The sequence below is a fragment of the Enhydra lutris genome, unplaced genomic scaffold (assembly GCF_002288905.1).
Source record: "Enhydra lutris kenyoni isolate GAN:26980312 unplaced genomic scaffold, ASM228890v2 scaffoldscaffold4, whole genome shotgun sequence".
NCBI lineage: Eukaryota > Metazoa > Chordata > Mammalia > Carnivora > Mustelidae > Enhydra > Enhydra lutris.
Genome location: NW_019154088.1, coordinates 59580279 through 59598217, shown reverse-complemented (window position 1 = coordinate 59598217; position 17939 = coordinate 59580279). Strand labels below are relative to the sequence as shown.

General features: G+C 38.3%; 1 protein-coding gene across 1 annotated transcript in view; it reads right to left on the bottom strand.

Moving 5' to 3' along the window:
* Window positions 1-17939, bottom strand: part of LOC111159679 (spectrin repeat containing nuclear envelope protein 2) — a 275318-nt gene that overhangs the window by 150377 nt on the left and 107002 nt on the right. Inside the window, 3 exon segments of the mRNA XM_022522256.1 lie at window positions 600-865; window positions 1736-1891; window positions 14826-15167. Coding sequence (XP_022377964.1) covers window positions 600-865; window positions 1736-1891; window positions 14826-15167 — 764 coding nt within the window.

Sequence of the window (17939 nt, the reverse complement as noted above, 5' to 3'; positions counted from 1 at the left end):
AAACATAGAATATTTCTTTCCACCCCCACAGTTTAGGATAAACTCTTGACAAAAAGAGTGCTGAATTCCATAGAATTTAAATCTATTGGGCAGAATTTCCTGTGAATTGTTTAATAAATTATTTGTAAAATGAATATGATTTAATTATACAATCAATACAAATCATATAAAATTTATTGCACAAAATGGACAATTTTCTTCAATGACTCTCATATGGAATTAATTTCATACTGTAGTATTAAAATCATAATATCCTTTCACAGTATAAATTCTTAAAACTCAGGGCCTATCTGTGGTAGTGCAGCCTATGCTTGAATAAAAAGAATGCAAGTCCTCAATCCTTTTTTTTTTTTAATATTTATTTTATTTTAGAGAGAGAGAGAGCGCACACATGGGATGGGGTTGGGGGGAGTGGGGGGTGAACAGGGGACAGACGGTGAGAAATCCTGAAGCAGACACCGACTCCTGGCTGAGTGCAAAACCTGTTTCGGGCTGAATCCCCAGAACCCTGAGATCATGACCCAAGCAGAAACCGAGAGCTATACGCTCAACAACGAAGCCACCCAGGCGCCGAACAAGTCCTAAATTCTTATACTTACACTTTTAGACTTTCCTTCTCTGTCAACAAGGCTTTCACTGAGGTTTCAACTGAAGCAAGGTGCTCCTGAAAATCATTAAGGAGATAATATTGGCTTTCTTTATTTTTCTTCAAAGTCCTAAGTGCCTGAAGCAAATGGTCCAAGTGGTGCACGGAATGTCCTGCGTTGTGAAGAACCAAGGCACTTGTTTCTGCTTTATTGAGACACTCAGTTTGTTCTAGTGGCTCAATGGCTGTTTTCTTTGCTTCCAACTGGGCATATAATTCCTAAAAACAAGTCAAGGAAATCAGTAAATACATACTCACTCATTAATATTTTTCTTTCCAATAACACGTTCTATCCCAAAAATGGGCTTTAAATATATCATTTGTACACACAGAAACTAAGGTGCTGACATTTAAAAGCTTTTTTCCACTAGACTCATGTTAAAATCTAGACTGAAACTCAGAATTGGTCTAGGATTTAATAGCAATTAGATCTTCCTATTGTGTTAAAAGGTTCTGCAATGTCTACAGGAAGACTTATCATATTTTTTGATTGTTCTAGATTTATATGCACTCCATTTATATACATCCTTTATGTATATCTTATTTTTATTATTCACATACATCACCCCCTCTTTCCCATTTTAAATACATGTTTACAGTCATGTAAACTCAGCTAGAATTGTAGGGGTCATTTTTTTAAAAACATGACCATGTATTGGACTTTTAAGATTACACAGCTATAAACATATAAATATATAAACATAGCTATGTAAGCACAGCTGTAAAATGAAGGAGTACCCCATAATGTTGGTAATCAGGAAAAGTAAACTTGTCAGAATCTGAAGAACACATCTGACAAGGAAGAGGAATGATAAGTCAGAATTTCCAAATTCTGTCACTGAATAAGTAAGTTTTTAGGAACTTCATGAAAAAAGACTAATGTTCATTAAACTCTTCCACTTTTTAAATGGAAAGATTTATACAACTTACTGATTAGTACATAATTATATAGTTACCAAAATGATCATCAGGCAAAGGTTAAATGAGACTTTTCATTCTGTGCAAGCAAGTTTCTGGTAATTAAAATATATTGTATTGCACTGGATAAATGATGCAATCATGTTGTCAGTGTTTTTCTTGTTTCCATACCTCTATCTCCTTTAATTGTTCATTTCTTAACATAACATCTAATTCTAAAGGTTGATTTTGCAGCTCATTGACTTTGTGCTCATCTTCAGTGTTTTTCATGCTTTCTTGAACATCCAGAGAAAGTTGCTTTGACAAAACCACTTCTACAGTTGAATTCTGAAAACATAAAAAGATTAATTGCTGAATAGTCTACCTTACAAATAAATAATTTTTCTTTCTCTTGGTGAAAACATTCCAGTTCCTTCTATTTACTTAAAGACTTTTCAAAAGTATCATTGGGCATTATCAAAGATGATTTTTCCATACAATATTTAATTGCCTTTATTGGTATCCCACCAAAAAAAAAAAAAAAAAAAAAAACCAAAAAAAAAAACAAAACCCCTTTTTGGCAAGACAGTATAGGATCTATGATTATGTTGTGAGGCATAATCTAGTCATAAGGAAGGAAAACAGATACAGAAAAAAACAAAAGTCCCAAAGTTTATGCTTAGTATTCACTGCAATGCAGAGGACAGGGCAAATAAGAGGTGTTCAACCTTACTATTGATAGTTTAAAATAGTAAGTGGACAAATGGCAGAAACACCAAGATTTCATTGTATTAAGAATGAATTATGCCTTACAACAATTCATAGGAAGAACTCTAAGCTGGGTAAGGCAGGTCATACAGGTAGTAACGTGATCTTTTCTGAAAGCCACAAGAACTTGACTTTCTCATAGGGTACACAGAGACTGCACCTGCATTCACTGATTCATTCTTTGGACAAATATTTGTTGAGTACATGCATGAACCAGGAGCCATGTCCAAAATACTAAAAAAGATTTCCGATATTTTGTGAAGGTATTAGTTTTTATTTTCCAGTTGCTACATAAATGAAATACCATTTGATTTTGTCAAATACTTTCATGTTAGTAACATCTGTAGCAAGTCTGTGAATAAGATGTGTCCACCTCCTCCAACAAGGTAGAAACTGTTGTACAAATGCTACATGGATAGCACTACAGACTGTTAACAGTAAGGGTAACTGAGTAAGAGATACATGCAAACTTTCTGTACCATCTCTGCAACTTTTCCATCAATGTAAAACTACCCTAAAGTTAAAAGATTATATAAATGAAACAGATGTACAGAGGTGTATGTGTCTGGAGCTTCACTGAAACTAACTGGTAAGAAAATTCAGCTGACCAGTGTTAACTGATCTCAACATAATTGGCACTTAGCACAAGTCACTTCTTTAAAAGGCTACAAAGGATTAAAATGATTCTATACATTTCCTCCATTCCCAACAATTTATTTATGCAAGACTATAGCTAAAAACCTACAGGAAGACAGCATCTCAGGGGGAAGGATCCAGGAAGAGAGCAAGAGGGGGTCACACCACAGGCTCCAGCAGCCTATGGGGGCTCCTTCCCAGGAGCCACAATCACCGGGGATGGACGCGTGCCTCCCACTTGACTTGATGGTTACTGTTCCTTATAGTACCCCCCCATCCACCTACAGAATAAGAAAGAGTGCCTGAGGTAAAGGCTGAGGCATTAGACCCTAGGAAGACTTTACTTAGGATTAATCATCTACTAAGAATTCAGAGCCCTTGGTCTATCTTACCTCATAAACCACTGACTTGAGAACTAGCAACAATTTGCCACTTGTAATCTGCCTTTTGTGGTCAGAGAGAGCATTCTGAAAACCTGAAATCAGCCCAAAACACCACTTGTTTACCACCTCCAAAAGCCATGTGTCTCCCTTGGCAGAAAATCCAACAGAGTCCCTCAAACGAACATTTCAAGTTTAAAAGGTAACATTCCCTTGCGCATGCCAGAGAGGTTGGAACACAGACTCTAGGTCCTGACTGGCTCCTGGAAAGACTCTTTAGAAACCAGTCATCCTCTGCTCAGCACCCTTGACTCTGTTTTATTTTGATTTTGCAGTCTCATTTGAACAATTTTATTTTAAATATATGATATTTCAAACATAGTTAGAAGAACAAAATAAAACTTAAGTCATTAACCACAATACAGATTTAAGTAATGTAATTTTCCAAAATCACAAATACAATTTAAAACTTGATCTTCATCATTCTTTCATCTCTTCCTCCTCAGAAATAACCACTATCCTAAAATACATGCATACATTTTTAAAAAATATTTATTTACTTAAGTAATCTCTACTCCTAACACTTTTATACTTTTACTACATATATTAGTATTCATACAGTATTGTCTAATATATTTTAATTCTTATAAAACTGGAATCATGTGTTATCATTTTATAACTTGTTTTCCTTCTTCCACTAGGCAGTATGCTTTGGGGTTTATTCATGGGGACAGATACAAATCTGGTACAGTCATTTTAGCTTTGTAGACTGTTCTCCTGTCTGCATGAACACGACTTATTTATCTGTAGGCTTCTGTGAATGTAGTATTATTCCCAGTTGTTCTTATTAGAGATATTGGTCTGATAAACACCTTCGAATAGGCCCTTTTGCACATCTCTGTGAGTTTCTTTGGGATATTTTCTAGAACTAAAATTACTCCTTTTGATTATCAATAGGTGTTGATTTGTTCTGAATTATAGTTTTTACTCCCATCAGTATGGTAAAAGAATTCAAAAATTTCCCTAATCCTCTTTGATATTTGGTGCTAACGGACTTTAATTTCTACCAATATATTGGATGTGAAATTGATACCATTGTTGTTTTACTGAATTTCTCCAGCTGCTAAAAGACTGAGCTACTCTCCTAGAAGAAAACATGGGCAGTAAGCTCTTTGACATAGGTCTTAGCAATATTTTTTTTGACCAGTCTCCTCAGGCAAAGGCAACAAAAACTAAAACAAACGGGACTATATCAAACTAAAAAGTTGTTGCACAGCTAATGAAATCATCAACAAGACAAAAAGGCAACCAACTGAATGGGAGAAGATATTTGCAAGTCATATACCTGATAACAGATTAACAGCCAAAATATACATGGAACTTATACCATTTATTATTTTAAAAAAAACAAACAACCTGATTAAAAAATGGGCAGAGGACTTGAATGCATATTTTTTTTTCCAAAGAAGACATACAGATGGCCAACAAGCAAATGATAGAAATTCACCATCACTACTCATCGGGGAAATGCAAATCAAAATCAAAATCACCATATTAGGGGCACCTGGGTGGCTCAGTAGGTTAAAGCCTCTGCCTTCATCTCAGGTCATGATCCCAGGGTCCTGGTCCTGGTCTCTGCTTGGTGGGGAGCCTGCTTCCTCCTCTCTCTCTCTGCCTGCCTCTCTGCCTACTTGTGATCTCTGTCTGTCAAATAAATAAATGAAATCTTTAAAAAAAAAATCACCATATTACTCGGCCATCAAAAAAAACCTGAAATCTTTGCAATGATGTGGATGGAACTAGAGATGGTATTATGCTAAGCGGAATAAGTCGATCAGAGAAAGACAATTATCATATAATTTCACTCATATGTGGAATTTAAGAAGCAAAACAGAGGATTATAGGGGAAGGGAGGGAAACATAAAATAAGATGAAATCAGAGAGGGAGATACACCATAAGAGACTCTTAACTCTACGAAACAAACAGGGTTGCTGGAGGGGAAGTGGGTGGCAGGAAGAGGTAACTGCGTGATGGGCATTAAGGAGGGCACGTGATATGAATCACCGAACTCTACCTCTGAAACTAAGAATACACTATATGTTAATTAATTGAATTTAAATAAAAGTAAATTTTTTTAAAAACCACCATGAGAGGGGCGCCCGGGTGGCTCAGTTGGTTAAGTGGCTGCCTTCAGCTTGGGTCATGATTCCAGGGTCCTGGGATCGAGCCCCACTCAGGCTCCCTGCTCAGCGGAGAGCCTGCTTCTCTCTCTCCCTCTCCCTGACACTCTGCTTACTTGTGCTCTCTCTCTAACTCTATGTCAAATAAACAAATAAAATATTTAAAAACAAAAACAAAACAAAACAAACAAACAAACAAAAAAACCACCCATGAGAGGGGCGCCTGGGTGGCTCAGAGGGTTGAGCCTCTGCCTTGGGCTCAGGTCATGGTCTCAGGGTCCTGGGATTGACCCCGCATCAGGCTCTCTGCTCAGCGGGGAGCCTGCTTTCCCCCTCTTTCTCTGCCTGCCTCTCTGCCTACTTGTGATCTCTGTCTGTCAAATAAATAAATAAAATCTTTAAAAGAAAAAAAACACCATGAGATATCACCTTACACCTGGCAGACTGGCTATTACTAAAAAGGCAAAAAATAACAAGTGTCAGTGAGAATGTGGAGAAAAGGGAACCCTCATACACTACTGACAGGAATGTAAACTGCCTTAGCTCCTACGGAAAACATTATGAACGTTCCTCAAAAAAATAAAAGTAAAAATACCATACAATCCAACAATTCCACTTTCGCGTATTTATCCAAAGAAAACAAAGGCACCAATTTGATGAGATACATGTCTCCCTATGCTCATTACAGTGTTATTTACAACAGCCAAGATATGGTAGCCACCGAAGTGTCCCTCAATAGATATACGGATAAAGAAAGTGTAGCGTATATATACAATGGAATATTACTCAGTCATAAGAAAGAATAAAATCTTGCCATTTTAACAACATGGGTGGACCTTGAGGGTATTACGCTAAGTGAAACAAGTCAGACAGATAAAGCAAATACTGTATCACTTCACTCATACATGGAATCTAAAAGAACAAAACAGAGGGATACCTGGGTGGCTCTGTTTATAGAGCATGCGACTTTTGAATTGGGATTGAGTGTTAAGCCCCACGCTGGGCACAGAGCTTACTTAATTTAAAAAAGGCGGGGGGGGGGCAAAAATTTTAAAAACCAGGGGTATCTGTGTGGCTCAGTCAGTTAAGTGTCTGCCTTTGGCTCAGGTTGTGATCTTGGGGTACTGGGTTGAGGCCGGGTAATAGGCTCCCTGCTCAGCAGGGAGTCTGCTTCTCCCTTTACCTCTGCTTCCCTCCTCCCCGGCTCATGCTCGCTCTCTCTCTCTCTCTCTCTCTCTCTCTTACTATGTCTCTCTCAAGTGGACAGATAAAATCTTTAAAAAACAAAACAACAAAGAGAAAGAGACTCATAGATACTGCTTGTTACCAGAGTCAGGAGGGCTTGGGGGGTTGGGTGAAAGAGGTAAAGGAGATTAAGAGGTACTAATTTCCAGTTATAAAATAAGTCATGGGGATGTAATGTACAGTATATAGAACATAGTCAGTAATATTGTAACAACTTTGTATGGTGACAGATGATAACCAGACTTACCCTGGGAATCATTTCATGATGTATAAAAATATCAAATCACAATAATGTACACATGAAACTAAAAGGATATTGTATGCCAATTATACTTAAAGAAAAAAAAAAGACTGAGCTACTCTCATGTTCATTGGCCATATGAGTCTTACCTTCTATGAATTACTTTTGCATATCTGTTGCCTATTTTTTACTGGGTTGATTTGTGATTTTTGGTGTTTATTTTCATATTCTGGATACTAAAATCTCCTAATAGTTTTATTCACTGCAATTATTATCTTCCAGTAGATTGCCTTTAAACTTTATATGTGATATCTTTGTTGAACAAGAGTTTAATGTTTTTGTTTTTAAATATATTTTTTAAAGATTAATTTACTTATTTGACACAGAGAGAAAGCCAGTGAGAGAGGGAACACAAGCAGGGGGAGTGGGAGAGGGAGAAGCAGGCTTCCCATTGAGCAGGGAGCCTGAAGTGGGGCTTGATTCCAGTACCCTGGGATCAAGACCTGAGCCGAAGGCAGACACTTAACAGATTGAGTCACACAAGTGCCTGAGTTTAATGTTTTAATGCAGTCACATGCATCAAACCTTTCCTGTTTTGGATTCTGTTTTCAGAGTTTGCTTAAGAATGTCTTCTACTCTGAGAACATAAAAATATTCTTTATATTTTCTTGCAAAGGCTTTAACATTTTTTTTTCACATTTAAGTTCTGTAATGTGTTTCTGTGTGAGTTTTGTGATAAATTCAGTCTTTGTCAGAAAAATTCAAGTATTTTGCCTCACTCCAGAATGATAGTTCAACTGGGTATCAAAGTGCAGGTTAATAACTGTCTTTCTCCCAGCCCTGTGCAGATGCTATTCCTGGCTTTCAGTATTGAAAAATTTATTGTCAACATAATTATTTTTTAGTCTGGTTGCCTTTGAGATACTTCATTTTGGCATTAGTGATTTATTGTTTAGCTTGTTCAAGGCTCTCTGTACTTTCCGAAACTCAAGATTCATATTTTCCCTCAATTCTGGAAAATTCCCAGGCTTGCTTTTATTTTATTTTCTCTACTCTTTTCTCCTACAACTCCATTCAAGCTTGTGTTAGACCATCTCACTGTCAGTACATCTTCTAGGTCTCTTAAACTTTCTTTCCTATATTCCATCTCTTTACAGCTCTGTGTTGGATTATGGGTAATTTTCTCAGTCATATATTTTAGATAACTAATTCTCTTCAGTTTGAGTTTGCTGCTTAACTTGTCCAGAGCAATCTTAATTTCAATGACTAATTTTTTTTTATTTACTGATGTTCCATACGGTTCTTTCTCAAATCTTACCATTTTTCTCAAAGTATTTTACTCTCTTCTTATGATTTCAAATCCATCTTTTCTATCACTAATCATTTTAAACATATTGTATAATATATTCCAGACTGATTCATAATCTCACTTTCTTAATGCACTAATTCCTCTCATTTGTAGTAATGAGGTCCCTTCCCTGTGATAGACTGTTCCTTTGTATTCATCACTGCCTGATTGATTAACTCATCGGTACTAGCTCAATATCAGACTTCTCTTTCATTTCACTGTGGGAACTCTTTTGGCCTAATTGATAGAAGTGACCTGTTTCTGTGGATTTGTGCTTGCTTCTTCCAAGTATCCCATGAAGACACGTAGGTAGGTAGGTAGGTAGGTAGGTAGATGACAGACATAGAGACTGAATTTATTGTTCATTTCTTGATTTGACCTACTCTGTAATGCAAGTAGTACAGACTTGGACTCTAAACCTGTTTGAGATATAGGTATAGTTTAGACTTCATGGGAGAACTTTTCTTCCCATGTTTAGTCCTAGTCCTTTCTCTGGGTTAGAGATTTTCTGGTCTACCTTTCTCCCAGAGTATAAGCTCTTCAAGGGCCTATGTCAGTTATGGAATATCCACTTCAATACATGGCATCTCATGAGTCCTTATGACCTCTAAAACCCTGAACATCTGATTCTTTCCCTTCCCCCACTCTCCTGGAATTTCCCTTTAAAAAGTTTTTTTTTAATTAGCATAAACATACAGAAGTATAACTTTCTTAAAAAGATTACTTATTTGAGAGAGAAAAAAAACATGAGTAGGGGGGAGGGCAGAGGGAGAGGGAAAAGCAGACTCCCCACTGAACAGGGAGCCCGATGCAGGGCTCCATCCAGGACCCTAGCTGGCATCATGACCTGAGCCCCAAAGGCAGATGCTTAACCAACTGAGCCACCCGGGCGCCCCCAAAAGTATAACTTTTAAACAGTGTAAAAAGTGTACATATTGAGCCTCTGAGCATAAATGGAATTTTTAAGGTTAAAAAATTTGAAGTGGAAAATGATCATTCTCTCAAAAGACTGGCTGAGTTACATCACCAGCTATCTTTAATTTTTAAAGAAATGCTACTTTTTTCAACCACATATCTTTCCTTAGAGTTTGGCCTGTTTGGAAAAGAAATAGAAGTGAGAGAAAGAGTATCATCAACTCTCCTTAAGGGCAGGGGCATGATATTTTTATCTATATGTGCCTTAATTCACAAAGTAAACCCTCTTCATTCACATTTAAAACAATGGGCTTTACATAATGGAGCCCCATGTCTGGCTTAGCAAACAAATAAAAACAGCCAACAGAAGGAAGCCTGGCACCAGCTTCACTATCCCCTGCCCTGTTCAGGAACAGGGGCCCCATGGCTCTAATAATTCTGGGAAAGTGAGAAGCCGAAATCTATCACCTGTAACCTGCTAACAGTAGGACAGTATCATACAAGCCTAGAGGATATATTTCTTTCTTCTCTAAAGCATCCCAATATGAAGCAGTGAAAAATAATTTAAAGATAAACATACATCATCACCACCAGTGACACACCGAAAGGCAGATCAACACAGTCTCAGAGGCTGGCTCTCTGTGCCAGCATCATGTCCACAATGTTAACGTGACCTGTCAGGCACCTGTGATGCAGCCAGACTCGCCCACCTCTCAGGCCCCCACTCTGTCACTCTTCTCTGCCTCCACCCTCTCTTTCATCCCTTCTAACTCCTCATGCTCTCTCCCACCACAAGAGGAAATTCTATTTTCTCTGTCAAAAATCCTCCCAACAGCCAGCCCTAAGCTATGTTAACTCCAACCCACCCTTCGGGTCTCCATTCAAATGTTGTCTCCTTAGGGAAGCTCTGATTACAACTCAGGTCAGACTCCTTTATTACACACTGTCATGGAACTAGTCTTCTTTCACTTTATTTCAGTAATCAGGCTCTCATTAGTTAATCAGTTGGTTAATATATACCTCCTCCTCTAGACTAGAAGCTCAGTGAGAATACAGACCATGCCTATTTTTGCTCACCATTGAACCCTCATTGTCTGCTCAATAAATTTTTACTAAATGGATGTATAGAAGAAATCATAATGGGCAAAAAATAAGAGAATCTTATTTAGTTTTTGTTCGTTAAGATGAATCATCTGTGGGTTTTAAGGCAGAGTAGAAAGAAACTGGGGATCTGCCAATCTAGCTCTTGTTGGCCAGACAGACATCTGCTAGGAATGACAGCAATAGGCTTTGGCTGGGTTTACTGAGAGTAGAGAAGGTTCAAAATAGACCCAAGAACTCAATAAAGGTTCACTGAGTCTGACAGTACATTAGCATATTAAGCCTCAATTAACAACCCACACAATGCATTCAAGAAAATGGTAAGGGTAAGCCACCAAGCATCAGGCTGGGCAGAGGACATGGGTTCTAGTCCCAGGGCTGCTGGAGTATAAACTCGGCCAATTAACATCTCTGACTTCAATTCTCTCACCTGAAACACAAGGGTTAGCCTAGAAAGTTTCTAAGGTCCCTCAGTCTATAAGATTTCAGGACTTGGGAATATGTTCTCCAAAGTACACTGCTCACAGATGTCAACACCACATACACTATCTAAGTCACTTGTCCTGTAAAGGAATAAATCTTGCATTACGAAAAATACCTCCAGAGCAAGAAGCAAGATTTGTATATTTGTATACAGGCCAAAACCAGCAAAGTAGTACACTTCCAAGAAAGGGCTGGCATGTGGCCCAACTATGTGTTTCTATTAACAAAAATTTTTTTTACTGAATTATCAGGATAACACCAAAAACAGACATCATTTACCCCAGGACTGAAAGCTCTTTATCTTGGAAGTGGTTTTCCCTGACTCTACTGTGTTTCTGGTCACTCATCCTCAGCTGGACACCTGACATGTTTTCCCTGTATCTGTGACTATCTACTTTTCAGAATTTCTCTACGAATGCCTTCTTAAACACTGAAATGATAAATGCTCAGGAATTTTTGAAAAGAAAAAACAACTCAGACATACTAACAATTACACCTAATGACGAGGAATTAAAAGAAGTAATTATAGGCAAAAGGTTGTTTTAGGAGCAATTACATCATGTAGGTTGACACTGGGGAAGCAGGGGGCAAGAAAGAGCCTTTAATACCAGTTAATTTGTAATGCTGCTTTATGAGTTTTCAGAATAATAATAAACTATGAATGTATTACTTCCCTTTTTCTTCATCATTTCCCTTTATGGACAACTCAAATCTGAAGGGATTAGTCAGTCTTCAATTTTTACCATATCCTAATTTGTTACTTTGTTTCACCTACACAGGAAGGGGAGATAGAAGACAGTTCTGTCTCTTCATATTTAAAAACTCCTACAAAGTCACTTCTATAAAAATATCCAGGATGATATTGGATCATAAGCAACCATATCCTTCAGTTTACATGCTGTAATTTCTTTTGCCTCCAGGTTTCCCTTAATATTGTGTTATTAAAGAAAGGTCCAGATCTAAGTTATTGCCTAAATTTCATCTAAAATGAAATTCCTGGAGGGGTGCCTGGATGGCTCCATCTGTTAAGAGGCTGCCTTCGGCTCAGGTCATGATTCCAGGGTCCTGGGATTGAGTCACATCAGGCTCCTTGCTCAGTGGGGAGCCTGCTTCTCTGCCTCCTCTGCCTGCCACTCTGCCTGCTTATGCTCTCTCTCTCAATCTCTGAAAATTAAATAATTTTAAAAAAAAAAATGAAATTCTTGGCAACAGATTGAAATACATACATGCTATAATCGCCATTTTTGACAAGTGCAATCACACCTTCAACAAAACTCTAAGATCAATTGGAATTTACTAAAGAAAAAAGTAGAAGAAAATAAAACTTCCTAAAAATTCTTCTGGAGGCAATTTTAAAGGATCTGACAAAAGCCCCTGTAGATCCCAAAAAGGCATGTGAAATGAGCATTAATTAGATATTTAGTCACTGTTCGATTTTTTAATATTTTAAAAGGTTTTATTTATTTACTTGAGAGAGAGTGTGTGAGCGAAGCAGGGGACAGGGGCAAAGGGAGAGGGAGAAGACTCCCCGCTGAGCAGGAAGCCTGATGCAGGACTCAATCCCAGGACCCTGGGATCATGACCTGAGCTGAAGGCAGCCGCTTAACCTACTGAGCCACCCAGGAGTCCATAATTAGTGTTACATTTTAAACCATGATAACTGATGGCATATTTGAGCAGAATGACTAGCACAAAAGAGGCCTTGATAAGTATTTTTAATCAATTAAATGCTTATTTTCACTATCATAATAGTTTCTGATTAATCAGACTTACAGTTCAGTAAATGGTGCTTTTATGTTATTTAGAGACTCCTGCTTAAGTCTTTACACTTGTGTCTTATACATGTTTATGCATGTTTTGATCGCCTTTACTAGCTACTCAACATTAAAACTATTCTTGGTCTTTCATAGTCTAATATTATATAGAATAAAGTAAATACAGCCAGTACTTAGAGTAGAGAAAATAAAAGCACAGGCAGAGAAAAAAAAAAAAGATTCATGTCACAAAAGAATAAAAAGTCATAATAAAATATTTCTAGAGAATTAAAACCACAAACCTCTACCCCAAACCATTCCTCTACCCTAAACCTACTTGAAGACTGAAGTACCTCCTCTATCACTTTTTTAGGTTTAAAAGTAGCTTATCAGGGTGCCTGGGTGGCTCCGTGGATTAAGCCTCTGCCTTTGGCTCAGGTCATGATCTCAGGGTCCTGGGATCGAGCCCCGTGTCAGCTCTCTGCTCAAGGCGGAAGTCTGCTTCCCCCTCTCTCTGCCTGCCTCTTCTGCCTACTTGTGATCTCTCTGCCAAATAAATAAAATCTTAAAAATAAATAAATAAATAAAAGTTGCTTATCTTCTCCTTCACAAACATGAGTCTTCTGACCATGACACAAGGCATCACAAATCAAATAAAAATTTATATTACAATATATTTGTCTTACATGATTCAATGGAAAAATATTTTAATGAAGTATCATAAATTATAAATAACTCATCATTCAAGATCAAGTAAAAGCTTAATAAATTATAAAAACTCTTATTATTGGATTATGAGTTTTATTTAGTTTTCAATATACTCTATTGTATTTTGGGGGCAAAATAGGTCTGAGAAGCTAATTTTAAAAGTTATTAAGCAACTCCCTATAGCAACATCATGTATTAGGATAGAAAGCACTCAGGTTTTTTTTTCCTTTCTTTCTCACTTATCTACTGCTGTTTAATACTGTTAAGAAAGTTTCTTTTATACATACTACTCAGGAGTAGCAGGTATGGGCCCTTCATTCCTTAAGACATTTTCCTTAGTGATATCTAACACTGCTTGTGGGATTTAGTAAGTCTTTCCTCATGGCCAGACAGATGCTCCATTGGCCTTTATGGTTTTACAGATTTCTAGAGAACGCTATCTGGTTCCTATAATCTTCCATGCATTTCTGTTTTGTTTTGTTTTCTAAGATTTTACTTGTTTATTTGAGAGAGAGAGAGAGAAAGCATGAGCAGGGGCAGGGGGAGAGGAAGAAGCAGACTCCCTGCTGAGCAGGGAGCCCAACCTGGGGATCAATCCCAGGACCCAGAGGTCATGACCCGAGCCGAAGTTAGATGCTTAACTGACTGAGCCACCCAGGCACCCCCATGGACTTCTGTTTTAAGAAGACAACAGAAATGCACATTCTTTTCATTGCTTTTGATCACGTACTCCACAAAAAGCTGATGAGAACTCACACCTGAATGGTCTAGCCTTTGCCAATGTCCCACTGGACCTTGAACTGTGAGAGGCTGCCTAACAGAAAGACCCTTTCAAATACGGTTTACTGGATGGTTCTCTGTGCCTTTTTCATTTCAATCTCTACCCTGTGAGAAAGAACTTTAAGAGCCATAGGAGAATGAAAACAAAACAACATTCTTCTTTCTTCTCCCTAGGGAAAATCAGGAGCCTGAATGTTGATATTCTCATACCAAGGGATCTGACAACATTTAAAAATGCATTTGCAGTACAGGGTTAACATGAGAAGAAAAAGAAGGAAACTATCCTTTGAAGTAGTCTCTGATTTCATTATAACATCCACAAAAAGAAAAGAAAAGAAAAGAGAAGAGAAGAAAAGAAAAGAAAAAAGAAAAGAAAAGAAAAGAAAGAAGGCTCTTGGGATTTTTTTCCCTTGGAAAATGGGTAGAACACACTTTCTTTTCTTTTGCCTTTTCTAATTTGCCTTTGTGCTCTTGACCCAAGAAACTATCTGATTACATGTCAGAGAGAATAATCAACCTAAATTGGTGACTAACATGTTAACAGACTAAACAGTAATATTTCAGCACTGAAATCTTGGACAGTTTTCTAAGGGCTCTTCTTACAAGTGGGCATCATAAATAGCCAGCACACTGAGGGTTTTATAATGAAATAAGAAGGCTTGATTTACCACCCTCTTTTCAGAGCCCAACACCTCTTCATTCTCAGACGCGATGTCTTAGAGATGCAATCATAAGCACTTACCTTGTTTATCTCCCAGTCTTCCTCAAACTTTTCCAGTGCACTGGAGTCCTGAGTGGACTCATGCACATCAGAAGTGACCTCCTTCTCTCTGCCTGGCAGAGTAAACTTTTCTCTCTGTTCTGATGAGCGTTTTGATTTGAGAATGCTATTGAGACAATTTTCTGTCTCCTGCTTGGCAGATTCAAGTCTGTTTTCCAAGTCCTTCTGTTTACATGTAAGTGATTTTATATCATCTTTAATAATATTCTTTCCCACTGAAGATGTATTTTGCTTGATGGATTTTGCTAAAGCTAAAATCTGCTTTAATGTGCCATCTTGCAAACGGAGTCTATTCTCTAGTTCCTGTAAGTGGAGAAAAGATTGTCACGAAAAGGACCTCTGTTCAATGGTCATGAGAGTTAACTGACTTTTATAAATCACAGAGTATTCTGTTCCACTAGCGGAAAGTGTAAAAAATTTACCAATTCATATCACAAAGAGAAACTTTGGGCAAAATTTAAACCAATGTGCCATCCCAGATCTAAATCTCCAACAGATTTTATAAGATACTAGAAGTTTATCAGAAGTAACAAAGAAAATTCTCCCAACACAGTTCCTGGAACGTAGGAGGCATCAACACTTACTTGTTAAGTATATATTTTGTTCAAGATACAGCCTTTTTACACAATCAAAATACTAAATAGTAAGTGCCTACTCTGTGCAAAGCACTGAAAATAGAAGAATCGTTTAGAATGTACCCACACGAATCTAGTACTAATATTTACAATTCAGAGTAAAGCTTAAATCAATGATCTAATGCAGTATCTGGAACACAGCGGGAACTCGATCAATATTTACTCAACGCATGAACAAATCAGGCTGATTTGAGACCTTAAGACTCAAAACAAAATGTGAGGTATTATAATAGCTACTGATGTTACTGTTGAAATAAAATAAGCCTTAAAGTTACTAGGTGAATTATATAGTATTTATCAGTCACTATCTTAATAGACTACACAGTATTCCTTCATTTGTTCATTTAACTAGCAACAAATGTTATGATAGTTTTTGTTGTTGTTTTTTTTTTTTTTTTTTAATTAAAAAAAAATTCAAGCAATCTTGAGGCATCTGCATGGCTCAGTTGGTTCAGTGTCTGCCTTCGGCTCAGACCACAATCCCAGGGTCCTGGGATCCAGCCCCACATTGGGCTCCCTGCTCAGCAGGGCGTTTGCTTCTCCCTCTTCCCATGCTCGCAATCACATTCTCTCAAATAAATAAATAAAAGTCTTTTAAAAAAATCTTTTTAGAGTAATCTCTACACTCAACGTGGGGCTCGAACTCACAACCCTAAGATCAAGAGTCACATGCTCCACCAACTGAGCCAGGCAGGCACCCCTATTATGACTGACAGGTTTCAAAGTTACATAGATGAGGAAAACACAGCCAAGTCAGGTTCCTATAGTCTAGTGAGAGAGACACAGAAGTAAACAGACAATTGTAACAGAATGTGAAAACTGTGCTAACAAGTCTGCACAAGTCATTGAAACATATTAAGCTGGAAGAAGGGAGATCCAGACCGCATTTTAGAATGTTCTGGGTGCAGCCATGGGGATGTTGCCATGGAGAGGGTGGCAAGTGCAGGCAGACAGCCCATTCGGAACTCAATGCAGGGGTGTGTGAGGTGAGGGCTTGCTCTGAAGAGGCAATAATGGAGGGTCTTGGGGGAGAAACAAATTGTACAGATTATTCCAGACATGATAGAGACAGCACTTAATGTCTGACTAGACTGAGGAGTCTGGGAAAGGATGGATAACCAGGTTTCTGACCTGAAGCCCGGAGAGATGGTAGAAATATTCAGAGTCAGAGAACACAGAAGAAAAAGCAGGCCTACTGGTATGGAGATGGAGAAAGGGAAGTTGAGTTATTTTCTGGACATACTGAATGATAAATAAGTGTACAACATCCAAGTAGAGGTGTGTCGTGGGGTCAGAAGACCTGAGCAGTAGCCCCTACTCTGGGTGACCTTGTAAGTCCCTCATCTCTCCAGAACCCAGCTTATCACATATAAAATGAGGGGTCTGAACTTGATAGCCTCTGAGATTTCTTCTACCTATAACAGAGGCTCTATGTTAATTTTTCTGGAGAAGACTGAGCTGGGCTCACATCTAACACTTTTCTTAATTATCCATGGCCCCTAAACAGTGCCGTGGACATGATGAGCCCTGAACATCTGTCAAATGGTTGCTGTTAAAAAGGGAGGTAATGGGGTGCCTGGGTGGCTCAGTGGGTTAAAGCCTCTGCCTTCGGCTCAGGTCATGATCCCAGGATCCTAGGATCGAGCCCCGCATCAGGCTCTCTGCTCAGCAGGGAACCTGCTTCCTCCTCTCTGTCTGCCTGTTTCTATGCCTACTTGTGATCTCTACCTGTCAAATAAATAAATAAAATCTTAAAAAAAAAAAAAAGGGAGGTAGCCTGTCACAATGTGAGGCCACAGATGAAAGCCTCGCTTGATTTCCAGGCCCCTAAATGAAAGAGATGAGGGGGCTGGTTCTGTTGGAAGAGTATGTGACGCTTGATCTCAGGGATGCGAGTTTGAGTCCCACGTCAGGTGGAGAGATTACTTAAATAAACTTAAAGAAAAGAAAAAAAAAAGAGAGAGAGAGAGAGATGGAGAACTCCCACATTCGGGCCAGCAGTGCTGCTCTGAGACTCACGCCATGAAATCTCCAGTTAAGGAGCTGTCAAAGAAGTAGCTGAGAAAATGCTTTACTTTGTTTTCTTTTAGAAGACACCTCTCAGGCTTGCTGACGTTGGCTAAGCAAAGAGTGAGAATCCAAGGAATGTGTTTTGAGGATGTGGGTAAAGGGTTGTCTGTGATCCTCATTGCAAAAGGCTAGGTGCTGTTGGAGTGAGGGAGAGGAGTTTAGACGCCTTACATCTGGAGAAAGCTCTAATTTAGACCGTGAGTATGAAAAGTAATAAGGTAAAAAATGATACAATTCCCATCCACCCCTGATAAAGAATGCAAAACTGAAGCATTTCCCCCTTGGTCTTGTGGCATCAGATACATTCTTTAACTCTCCAGTATCTCCTGGAATCACTGTGCTGTCTTGGAAACAAAGATCACCGGGAGGT